Genomic DNA, 13,255 nt, shown 5'->3' on the forward strand with positions numbered 1-13,255 from the left:
TGCACGCGTTATTCTGTAAATGACCCTTGTGAGCAATTAGAAATCGGTCATTTCGGTTCCTGATTTCATTTGCGCTGAGAGGGGAGACTTTTAAGGGTGGTGATAAATCTCTCTGAGCTTAAAAGGCAGAGAGGGCCAAAGTGTGAACTTTTTACTTCAGCAACGGAAGCGGGAAATCAGAGATTCATTAAAGCAAGAGACCTCCTTGGAAGCTGGCAGAAGAGGAGGAAAGGAAGCTAATTATGTCTTCCTTTTCTCTGCTTGGCCCACCAGTTTATAATCTGCTGCTTTAAAAGGTTTATCCTTAGCATCTTCTGCTTTCTCCCTCAACCCTCCCCTCCTTCTGAGAGCGAGGGGAAAAAAAAAAGTCAGCCAAGCACCAGGCTCCAGGTGGCTCTCAAGTACTTCACTGCCAAAAGAAAAAAAAAAAAAATCGTACGCTGGAAAACAAGTGAGAAAGGGGCTCCCCAGAGGGGACTGGTTCAGACTGGAAGGCAGCAACATTCGGAAAGCGCCAGGGTACAACTCACACCAGTCACCCGCGCGCCGAACACAGGGACGCTTTCGCTGCAATTAGCACGAGCTGGAGGCGCCGGCGGAGGCTGCAGGCTGCGGCGGCCCCGGGGGCCGGGCAGGGTCCCGAGGCTCCGAGCAAAGGCATCACGCTCCCTTCTCCCGGCTCCCCTGCTCTCCCCCGCTCTCCCAGCCCCTTCCCCCTCCCTCTCCCTGGCGTTCCCAGCAGCCGAGGGTTTCAGATGTCCCACCGCCGTTTGACCCCCTCCCTCCTACCCCCCCCGGCCCCCCCACCTCCGCTTCTCCACCCCTGCAAATGAGGTTTGACCAGCCGAGGCAGAGCCCACCTCTGGCTTAGAATCACTGACATTTAGACTCCAGGCTTCAACCTGTTTACAAGCGGGCTTTCCAAAGGAAGGGGGGTGCGGGGGGGAGGGAAAGAGGGCCAAACCAAACACCAACCGCCATCCCCCCCGCCACCCCAAACAAGAAGTGACTTTCTGGAGGCTTCAAATCAACAGGCACCACCAAAAAGAGAAAGCAACAGGGCGAAGAAAACAACGGCTACCCCGGCAGCCGCCTCCGGTTCTGACAACTCCGAGGGACTCACTTTCAGAGCTGGCTAGCGAACAGGGGGCTGGTGCGGAGAAGGACTAGACGCTGCCAACCGCACCGGGGCGCAGATAGCTCCCCCAGCCTCCCACCCCGACCCTTTGGGGTGTTGTTCCCCGCGCTGTCATCTGTTTTTCAGCCTTTTTTTCCCCCCCTGCATTTAACATGGTGAAGAAAGGAGTGAAGAAGAGAACAAAGTAAGCTCCTGGGGGAGTGAGGAGCCAGGGTGACCCACGCCACCACCAGCTCCTGCTACTGCGGCCACCCACGTCCACATTCACCAGGAGACCCAGGGGCGCGCGCGGCAGCGGATCCGAGAAAGGAGCGAGGAGAGGCAGCCGGCCCTTCCGCGGAGTTATGGATGTTGGTGCTTTCACTTCTGGCCAGATCCGAGCCCAGAGGGAGCTAACCAGCGGCCGCCACCTCCAGCTGTCTCCTTGCCTCGCACCAGGTCTTACCCTTCCAGTATGTTCCTTCTGATGAGACAATTTCCAGTGCCGAGAGTTTCAGTACAATGTGGAAATGGATTCTGACACATTGTGCCTCAGCCTTTCCCCACCTGTCCGGCTGCTGCTGCTGCTTCTTCTTGCTGTTCCTGGTATCTTCCGTCCCCGTCACCTGCCAAGCCCTCGAGCGGGACATGGTGTCACCAGGGGCCACCAACTCCTCTTCTTCCTCCTCGTCCTCGTCCTCCTCGTCCGTCTCCTTCCCTTCCAGTGCGGGGAGGCATGTGCGGAGCTACAATCACCTCCAAGGAGATGTCCGCTGGAGAAAGCTATTCTCTTTCACCAAGTACTTTCTCAAGATTGAGAACGGGAAGGTCAGCGGTACCAAGAAGGAAAACTGCCCGTACAGTAAGTAACAAATGCGCGCTCCCCTCCTTCCAATTATCCACCCCCACCCCACAAGGGGGGTAAAATCTGTTCCAGATGTGGCCAGCTAAATATTTACGTCCCCAACTCCTGTAAAATGATTAAGTGGAATACTTTCACACTAAATCACCCCCCCCCCCGCGCGCGCGCCCCGTGTATACATTGCGCTACAGCACCCCCTCCCCGCGGCGCGCTCCCTCCACACCCCCCACTCTCTCGGCCACCCCATCTGCCCTGTCTCCTTGGCTTGTCACTCGCAGGACCACGCAGGGCGCCCAAGAGTTCCCTCAGTGATGGATGCCCCTCTCTGTCTCCAGCGTCCTTCCCCACCTCACCCCAACGTCTCCTTTCCCTCCCTTCTGGAAATGGCTCGAGTAAACACATTTTGTTCTTTTCGCTGGCAATCTTATTAAGAGTTTCAGGACAGTTTCCGCAAGCTGAAAATAATTATCCGTTATCCGCTGTCAATTGCAGGGACTTTATGGGAACTTTATTTAAGAGAGAAAAGTCAAATCCACTGTCTCCCCACCCCCATCTCTTTACCCCACCACCCGGTCTCGATAGGAGGAAAACAGTTTTCTGGTTTTGATTTTTTGTTGTTGTCGTTGGTCCCTCTTGTTGGTTTGAGTGATCGCAGTCCATGAAGTTCGCTTTTCAGGCACCACCGCTATTTGTCTTCTGCCTGCCTTCTCTGGTAACATGATGCTCGTGTCTGCGTTGTCAATAGCATATGCGCTGCTTTGTGGTGTCCTGTTGGACTCTTCTGAAACCTCTCATATTGCAGAGGCATAGTACTACAGTGCTATAAACATCTGGGACTGGAGTCACATAGACCTCACACAAATTTCATTGTCATTCTCTTATTTTCAAAGTAAAAGTCATAAGTCTGTTTCCATGGTTATGGTTTATCCCATAGGATGAGGTTTCCTCCTCAGTACAAAGTATGCCCCCATCCTTCGATTTCTTGGCTTTTTCCTTTCTCCTTCCCTCTTTCTTTCCTTCCTTTGCTCTTTCTCTTCTTTCTTTCTTGCAGGGATGTGGGCTGGGTAGGGGGAGAGAGAACTAGAAGAGGAGGGGTGGACATTGTGTCTCTTCTTGAATCAGTCCAGCAAAGCCAGATTACTCTGTTGGCTTCCTTTCCTGCTTACTTTCAAGTGGTGAGACTTATTCATCCTCTATTGATTGCAATTTGAAAGGATCCCGAGGCTATGTAATGGCACATTGAAGACAGTAGACAATGACTTTAAACATCTTTAGTGACTTTAGCATTATCTCCATGGTGCTTCCAAGTCACCTTTTCAAGGGACTTTTTTGTGTCAATTGTTTGGGAATTCCAAGCATATATTAATATTTGCTAGCTAACTTAAATATGAGAGTCATAGATTTCAGATTCCTTAGCCCAGAAAGTATCTGGTATTAATGGGAAAGATAGTTAACCAGAACTTAGCATTATCTTTTTAAAATAAAGATAAGACTTATTTTTCTTATTTGGAGACTCACATTCAAAATTAACTTCTGTTCCTCCTCAGCTGCTACTTCCATGTACTAAAATAGCGATATGTTTACAAGTAATAAAAATATTTGTATAAGTGTTTTAAAGTATTCCATCTTATGTTTATCACCAGAGATGGACCTGTACTCCACTACCTACCTATATTTTTCCTGCTTTTATTCATTAGAAATACTGAAATAAAGTCAGACATGATGACTGTTTTTGCTATAATTTGTTACATGAATTTATTAGATATGACATATAGATGTTAGGTTATTGATTTAAATTTTTAATATTTTCATTCACTTCTAAAATAAAATAGTTATGGTACCATCCAGGTAGGATGATGGGGAAGAAGTGGTCCAACACTTACTGAAGAGCGAGCTGGGACAGGGACTGAAATTTTTCTTTGTATTTTTACTTCGTGGAAATAACTCAAAAGAAATATAATAAAATTTCAGAGTGTTATTCTTGAGCAAAAATTTTTTTTTTTACAAATAACAATGTTATTGCTGTATTTTAAGTGTCTTTATAATGTGATGTAAAGACCAATCTATAGTAGTTTATTTATGTGTCTTAAATTACTATTTTCTAAAATAATGTACAATGTGTGATTAACCATTTAGTAAGATGGTTTCCAGGGTACAGATTAAAATATATATTTTTACAGTAAGAATTATCTGCAAAAAGAAGAGTATATAATTTTTATCACATAAAAACAAGTGGAAATTTTTCACCCTAATTGTCTAAAGTACACTAAACCGTCTTCCATGTGACAAATTATAACTGATAGTCCTTGTTAAAATTCTAATATCTTATATAGTAATGCAATCCTAATCAATGGTTGAAAATGAAAGGAGGTGGAGCCTGCTCTGTTAATGGCAAACCATAAATAATTTAGGCTTGCCAAGAACATCTGTATCAAGACATAACAAGTGAATAGTAGAGGTTGAAAAAGCTTTAATTTCACATGTGGCTGGGTAATCAGAATGCTGCTACAATTTCCAGCTGGACTGATTCAGCTGAACTACATGGTATCATTAAGATATTGTCTAAATGTTGCATAATTACATGAGAACAAACTTTGCCATGCCTACAGGGTAATCAGCCAGCCAGCCCACCAAATGGTAGCCTGTTAAATATTAGGGTCTCTAACCTCTGAAGTTCCTTGTCCAAAACCACATTTCAGTAACATTTTCCTAAATAAGTTATTAATTATTCAATGTACAAAGCTGTTCTTTTAAGGTTTGCTTATTTGAAGCTTATTATTATTTGAAGCTTAATTTTCTGTGTTACTTTTGACCCTAGTATTATTGCTGCTAAAATACAGTAACAGCTTATCTCAGAGGCTACATGTTTGTGATGTCCTGAGTAATTAAATGACTGTTTCACTGGCTTTCTGCCAGCAAAATGCTAACAAAAGAGAAGTAAGGAAATCACCCATTAGCACTGCAAAATCATTTTTAGCTTCTACTTCCAAAGTTGGCTCCCAGAAATTGGATGGTTCTAAAAATATTACGTATGCTAGAGAAACTCTTCTCCATTTCAAGTGACTATTCTAATTTTTTAGTGGTGGGGTAATTTTTGTTTGCTCCTTTGCCATTATGTGAAAGTAGAATAAAGGGAGCAGTGATGAATTATGTTTCTCCTGCTAGAAGTCTGAGAAAGCCTGAATAATTTAGAATAGCTGTGGTGTATCTGTCACTAGATATGCTCAGGCTCATTTAGGTTTGTTTTATCATTCTTTACATCTAGAGCTTTGCCCTTGAAACATTACCACTCGGCTCCAGTTCTGGCCTACTAGAAAGGCTGGATACAGCTGTTAGTGCCCTTGCAACTGGGACTGGCGGTCTTATTTCTGGATGTGAGTAAAACAGCTGTGGGCTACTCCCATGACTGTCACTTATAGACAAGGAGAGTCTAGTGAAAAGAAAATGCATCTCTAAACTTGAGAGAGTCGAAGATAGATATTTTCAAAATGGAAAGCCATACCGCTAATTAGTATTTTCCGGAAAGGAGTATGGAAGATATTAGAGAAATCAGTGTGCACTGAGTATGCAGGCTCTGCCCTATTTCTTAAATATATACCTCATTTGACACTCATAATCACTCTATGATTTGGATAAATCCACATTTTTCAAATATGAAAACTAACCCTCAAGAAAAGTAAATTGCCCAAGGTCATTCAACTGGAAATTGACAGAGCCAGATTCAAGCCAAAGTTGATTTGGTTTTATCATGACATATCTTCTACCTCTCTACTACTGGCAACTTTGATGTCAATATATCAGAAGTAGATGCCACACGAAACTCTAAAAAACAAATTATCCAGATCCCAGATCCTTAATTGCTTCTTGCTGTGTACACCAGTTTTTTGTCAGAAGGAAATTGAAAGAGGAGTAAAATGACAGTGGGGCAGAATGAACTATGTTAAAGTTATCATTGCAGGTGGCAAGATGGTATCAAACAATGTTAGTGCATTCTCTGTGTGAAATATTGCTTTTGATATTATGTTTGAGAATATACTTGCTTAGGGCACACAATATACACATACAGCCATCTCACAGAAGGCATTAGAAATACATGACTAAGAAAAATCCATAAATATCATTGAATATAGTAATAGTTTACAGCTGAGGACCAAATGTTTCATGGTTTCCACATGTAATAAAACAATTTGATTGTAAATACAAGTGTGAAATTGGGCTGTTGAAGAAACTTCTGATGTATGACTCTAAAAGGAGCAAATCTTAGAGACCTAAAGTTTTAAAATGACTCTGCAAATCAAAAGGTACTTCACCGCATAGAAATGATAGATTATCGCCCTGAACTCAATCATAGGGCTTCCCTGGTGACTCAGAGGTTAAAGTGCCTGCCTGCAACGCGGGAGACCTGGGTTCGATCCCTGGGTCGGGAAGATTCCCTGGAGGAGGAAATGGCAACCCACTCCAGTATTCTTGCCTGGAGAATCCCATGAACAGAGGAGCCTGATGGGCTACAGTCCACGGGGTCACAAAGAGTTGGACACGACTGAGCGACGTCACTTCACTTTCAATCAAGGTTTATGTTATGACTTTTTAATCAGGATTAGAGCTTATTTTGTAGGCTTCCGTGGTGGCTCAAATGGTTAAGAATCTGCCTGCAATGCGGGAGACCCGGGTTCGATCCCTAGCTTGGAAAGATCCCCTGGAGAAGGGCATGGCAACCCACTCCAGTGTTCTTGCTTATTTTAGGAAGAAGCTAAATAAGGTAAGGATATCATTTTTGAGGAAAATAAGGACTTGAATATTATCTCCTAATAAATACGTAACAGTTTTCCGGGAAGAAAACATACACAGCTTATGATTTCCACTGGTAACTTATTTAAGTTGTATTTTTTTCTAGAAGTTGGTTGCATAATTTATAACTGGCAGCATTTAATCATGAGGATTGAAGATTTATGAAGGTTGGAAGGCACTATTTAATGTTTACATGACACTGTCCTGTTACCTTTACTGCATTCCTACCATATGGACCCTCCACTGTGATGGATTTATCATAAGCCCATTAAAAATGCACAATTACAGAGAGTTTCCTCTTTATAAACCTGATTTATAACCATCTACTAGAAGAAACTCAAGAGAACAGTTGGCAGAAATCACATGCCAATAATGGAGTATGAGAATTTAGAGACCTCAATCTCTAGGTTTTTGGGTAGTTTAGTAATCTAGTACCAAAAAGTATGTATCATTCTTTAAAAATAAGTTTTTCCAACCTATTGTTTAAGCACAGAACTTAAAAGAAGAATTGCGTTTTATACAATGAAGGAAACCCCTAGTGCATGCATTTTTCTTCTACATTTTTCACTACTCAATTTAGAGAGAAAAGCCTCAACCCAGGGTAATTTCTTCATTTTTTAATAAATTTATGGTAGAACCTGAATGAGCATTTAAAATCCCTGTACAATTACCTTAATGTTCAGAGGCAAACCCCATTTATTATTCAAATGTCTGACTTTCCACAAGCCAAAATGTTGGAAAAAGTTGACGGCTCATTTGAAATGCAGCTAATATTCCTCAGGTTTATGACCTGTGTATGAATATCTCCATCTCTCCTAAGCCTTAAATGTCTGTATGCTTATCCAAAATTGAGTACAAATGATATTTCTTTATTATGCTTCAGAAAGAAGAGTAATAGATGTGTATTAGTTCAAAGTGATTTTAATCTATCTTAACATTAATTCTATGAACTTTGCAATGAAGAGTAATTCAGATGACATTTTTAGTATTACTATTCCAACATTTGTCAGGATTAATAGTTGATGGTTGCTTAATGTACGTAAAATATTAGCATTTCCCTCCCAGAAATTAAAGTTTTACTTTAATTTTCCAGTAAAATTGGGAATACAATTTATGTTACTGTAGTTTTAACACAGTTTTATTACAATCTAGAAAAGTAATGAACCTCATTTTGTCTTAAGTTGTTTTATGCAGAAGTATCTTAATTTTTCATGTATATTGCAAAGTATTATGATCATTTACATTTGCCATTTGAAAAATGGTGTTTGTTGCTTGGTTTTGCAGACTAAAAGCACCTGCTTTTCATAATCGGCACTCTTTTATTGTCAGTGCCTATTACCTCTGCCTGTGTTAGTCAGTCAATTATAACAAGTGATAACCTAGAAACATGTCTTTAAAATCAGTGTAAGAATATATACCAGCATCTTGGGAAGCCACCAGTGACACTCTGATACCCAATGAATAAATAAAAAGTGTCGATGTTTTACAGAATTAGTTTAAAACCAAGTATTAGTCAGATTTTGCACAAATAGAATGTTCCAGTATATCTAAAAGGGAGCCGGGTCACCCACAAAATAATGGCTTTAAAGGTCCCCTTCCTTTTAAATCAAGTCAGTTGTGTTCTTTTCTTTGAACGCTATGTTCTAATTGGAACAATAAATCAAAGACGACACTCAGAGTAGATTCCCATGTAAGGTGGACAACTGGACAGTGACTTTTTACTGCTGCTAACACGTGCATCCAATTACCATTTGATAGATTCATGGTGCTGGCAGTAAAGCATTGCCTCATTTTATAATTCACCTAATAATTCTTCCACCTAAACCTGTCTGCCTTTACCTATATCTAATCTGTCACTATGTGTGTTATCATTAATGAGGAATTTTCAAATGTTTAGCATGCTTCCTACAATGAATGATGACATTAAGATATTAATGAATCATTTAACTAACCATAATAGATGAGGTAAAGTATTGATTAAGTCAATATACCCCCAGCTTCAAGTAACTGTCAACTAAATATAACCTAATAATTTCACTACAACTTAATTATGAATAGTGTGGGCTAACTGGAACTTAATTTTAAATAGCAAAATTTAAGAACTTTAAAAATAAATTCTAATTAAATAATCATAATGGCGAACTTAAGAATCTTTTAACAGGTATTTTTCTATGATCATAATTATTTTCTTTCAAGAACCTTAAGTTAACATGTTTTCTAACCAACATATATTAATATGTTAATAAATATATGTTAGTTCATCCTTAACCTTTTTTTGAGGCACTGCCCTTGTTTGAGGATAACTTGACATTTTCATAGAGTCTACAATTGAAGGCCCATCAGCTGCTTTCTAATGTTTCTATATTGAGGCAGTTATATATCTGAAATATCAGTATTGTGAATCCTTGATACATTATCACCCTTTCACTACTTCACTATTTTCTCCTCCTTCTTTTGTTTTCTTTTTTTCCCCCTTTCCCTGGTTTCTAAACCCCTTATATTTCACTGAAGCAAGGGAAAGTCATCCATCGTCATTCCTTAGCATCCTGTGTTATGTTTAGAGCCAGTAGCCTATTCATTTTTGAATGTAGAGCACCCAAAACATGTAGTTTATATTCTAGGCATAAAAGTCTTCAGCAATGCAAATTCCACATACTCTAGCAGGTGCCTCTTCTCACTTTGAATCTCCAATAAATTCTCCATTATCCCAGCACTCAGTCCAGTTTCCCATTAGTGAAGTGAGCAAACCACTTCTGAGAATGGATGGTAATTGTCTGGTTACTAAGTCGTCAATCTACATTTTCCCTTCAGGTTAAATATTCTGTTCCAGTAACTCTCCCTACATGTTCATTTTACCTATCTTCTAAAAATTGTTTTAGTATATGCAGCATTTACTAAATACTTTGTCAATTTTGTGAACTTTTTCCTTTTGTCTGGACTCCTATAGGAGAAAGTAAAGATGATTTAGGAAATCAAATATTACTTCACTTACATTTTAATTATCATTTATTTCAAAAAGTTGAATGCTATTTTGGAGGTCTTTGTGCATAAGCGTGTGTGCTAAGTCACTTCAGTAGTGTCTGACTCTTTGTGACCCTATTAACTGTAGCCTGCCAGGCTCCTCTTTTCTAGGGATTCTCCAGGCAAGAACACTGTAATGGGTTGCCATTCTCTCCTCCAGGAGATCTTTCCGACCCAGGGATTGAACCTGCGTCTCTTACATCTCCTGCATTGACAGATCGGTTCGTTACCATTAGAGTCATCTGGAAAGCCCCTTGGGGATATTAATAATATTTCCAAATTCCAGAATTTTATTTAAATTATAAAGTTCCTCTGTATAACCCTGCCAATTGTAGCTCTCTAAAATGAAGCCCATGTTCTCATTTTAATACTGGTTATCAAAGAAGAAAAATGTAAAATGTATCTGCATTTGTATTTCAGGTTGACCAAATATAGAAATGCACATAGCTTTATTAGAAAGATACTGAGAAACTGATAGGAGCTAAAATTTAAATTCATAGCATATGTGTATTCACATACTTCTCTCAAGAAAGAACTTTTGGTACTGATTGCTGAATTAGATTGATTTTTATTATATGCAGAATCTGACTGTTTACATATGTTAGATTGATTTGTTACTATAATAATAATTAAAAGCCAAGCTTCTTTCTACAATTAGTTTCCAATTATATAGATAGGCAGATATAGATAGATGGATTCCCAAAGCCTAAATAGCTTTGATTTACTGATAGAATTATTAAAAGACAAAGTAATCTTCTGCAACATGAGGAAACCTGACACTAATTTATATACTATTTATGTTTTGAAGTGAGGTATATTTACAATGTGATTAATAACAGTAATTAACAAGGTTGTTATTGTTCAGTCACTAAGTCGTGTCCAACTCTTTGGGTCCCCATCAACTGCAGCATGCCAAATTACCAGATTTCTAGGGCATTTTTTGGAACATCTCTGTAGAAGGATATGATTCCTCAAATATGAAATATGAAAAGAAAATATGCTAGGGATATTAATCCCTAAGATTAAGAAGTTGACAAATGAAACTACATAAATGCTTTAAACCTGAATCAAGAGGGATAGTAAAGAACATATAATTAGAATGTTAGAAGCCAGAGGAAAAGCAGAAAGTCCATAGAGCATTTAGACACAGACTGTGAAAGGAAGAGGGGATGGTTTGCTGGAGTGATGAAGACAAGGGTTTTGAACTCTCAGGAAGGAGATCAAACTAATGAGTAGCGCTGCAAAAGGGCTGACATGACAAGAAAGGTGTGAGGGAAATATAACCCAATCCCTGGCATTCAACTGGATGTTAAATTAACTGAAAAGAGAACCTGCAATCTAAAAGGAATCCCACAGAAGTAATCGCAGCCATGGTATCAGAGTAAGGAAGGCTAAATCTGAGTTCCTGTTAAAGAGGCAAAAGGGTAGAGGGGTTAAAAGTGTGGGCTTTGATTAAAAATGATTACAGCTATGGGCCTGGATCAAAAGTAAGCTTTGTAGACACAGAAGTGGGTGCATTTGAGGCTCCCAATTGCCAGACAATAGTGTATCACCTGGGCAAGTTGTCCTCAGTAGAACAAGGGTAGTAACAATACCGACCTCTTTTCTCCAGGGTAAAGATGAAATGAGATCACTTATTCATTCAACAGAAATGTCTTAAGTGCCTGCATTGTGTCAGATACTATCGGACACTTAAATACATGCTGAACAAAGATAGTTTTGCTGTTGCAGAGCTTCACTCTACAGACAGTATCAAAAAAAAAAAAAAAAAACAGATATGTGATGAAAAATTGGGGTAATTGTATGGAAAGCATGCTACTCTAACAGAAAACAATTGGTAACTATTCCAGGCTAGAGAAGCCTATTGAAGGTGAGAGGTAGGAAGATGGGTAAAGCATGGAAGGAGTTTGGTGCCTCCTCCAAGAAGTACAGAAAATGCACGCTGAGCCCAGGGTTTAGTGAGAAGATTGGAGAAGCTGGTATTTGTAAGAGCTTAATGGCACCCTCATCAAATGAGTACTATACAAGGAAAAGGTATGATGCATCCTCTTATTGCAAGGGTAAGTATCAGGAAAGCAACAAGCAGATTATTTGATGAAATGAGAACTAAAAATAATAGAATAGAAGAAGGGATGAGGAATGCACTTGGCATTTTTTAAAGGCAGAAATGTTAGAACAACTGAAGTAATTTCAGATTTGGAATTGTAGTATCCATAATGTTCTGAAGGTTGGGGAAAAGCCTAGAAGTCTGGTTCGTTAAGAGACTAGGCACATTAAAAGACCAGCAGACATTTGAAAATTGAAGGGGACTCTAGTGGTCCAGTGATTAAGAATCCACCTGCCAATGCAAGAACATGGGTTCTATCCCTGGTCCAGGAAGATTCCACATGCCCCAGGGCTACTAAGTCTGTGAGTCCAAGTTCTAGAGCCTGTGAGCTACAACTGCTGAACCTACTGTCTGCAACTTGAGAAAGCCCATGGGCAGCAACGAAGACCCAGCGCAGCCAAAACTAAAATAAGTAAATTAAATACATAAATAAATAAAATTGAAGATAACTTGAGAAGAGAGTGAAGAGCTAAAAATAAAGAGTAAAGCGGGTAACTGTTGTATTCAAGGACACAAGAATAAAAGAGAAGAAACAAAAGGAAAACAACAACAACAAAAGTAGGGACAAAACAGGTAGTCATAAAGATTAGAGGAAGACATGACTGCATTAAATGGAAGAGTAAGTGACTCAGTTCTTAGATATTTCAAAATAAATCTTTATTTTAAGTTATGATGTGGTTTTGAATCAAGATAATCCCAGATACTCAGCTCTCAGGAAATTCTGTAGTTAAGCTTCTATTTCTCATCCCATGCCTGTGACCTTTTTGACCCATACCCTCAAAGGGTTTGCAATCTAGAGGGGGAAACAGGAGATCTTCGCAGACAGTTGGAAGGTAACACAAGGCAGCTTACACTAAATTCCAGAGAAGCAGGGTGGAACTTAAGTAAACAGTAGCCTGTAACTAGGGAGGGATGAATGACAAGGGGAGTGTCACACTGAGGAAAAGGAACTCCAGATAGACTTAGATAAGAAAAACAGAATAGGAAATATCCTAAAAGAAGGCAGGAACCATGCGGTCTCAGAACCTGACATGAGACTTTTAGAAAGTAACAGGCAGGTCAATGGGGTGAAGCAGAATTTTCAAATCAGTGGGTATCCTATGATATACAAGCAAAATATGCCATAATGTACCATCATGGGAGAGGGAAATATGTAAATATCCTTAGATTTGAGGACTAGGTTTTCTGCTAAAACATTACATTTACATAGTTTGCATTTAAAATTGGCCTTCTCTATTTTATATTTGCTTTATTTTTCAAGGTAAAGAAAAAACAGAGAGAAAGTAGAGATATTTGAAAAGGGTGTGAATTATAGTACCATTGACATAACCTAAAAATGTTAAAACAGTAAGTTAATCTG

The 13,255-nt window shown here is 39.7% G+C and overlaps 1 protein-coding gene across 1 annotated transcript in view; it reads left to right on the forward strand.

Moving 5' to 3' along the window:
- Positions 1 to 879: 879 nt before the first annotated feature.
- FGF10 (fibroblast growth factor 10) overlaps positions 880 to 13,255 on the forward strand; it is an 89,086-nt gene continuing 76,710 nt past the window's right edge. The window contains exon 1 of the mRNA XM_043887801.1: positions 880 to 1,979. Coding sequence (XP_043743736.1) covers positions 1,640 to 1,979 — 340 coding nt within the window. The 5' untranslated portion in view covers positions 880 to 1,639. The remainder of the gene's footprint in view (positions 1,980 to 13,255) is intronic.

This window comes from Cervus elaphus, chromosome 25 (genome assembly GCF_910594005.1).
Source record: "Cervus elaphus chromosome 25, mCerEla1.1, whole genome shotgun sequence".
NCBI classification, from domain to species: domain Eukaryota; kingdom Metazoa; phylum Chordata; class Mammalia; order Artiodactyla; family Cervidae; genus Cervus; species Cervus elaphus.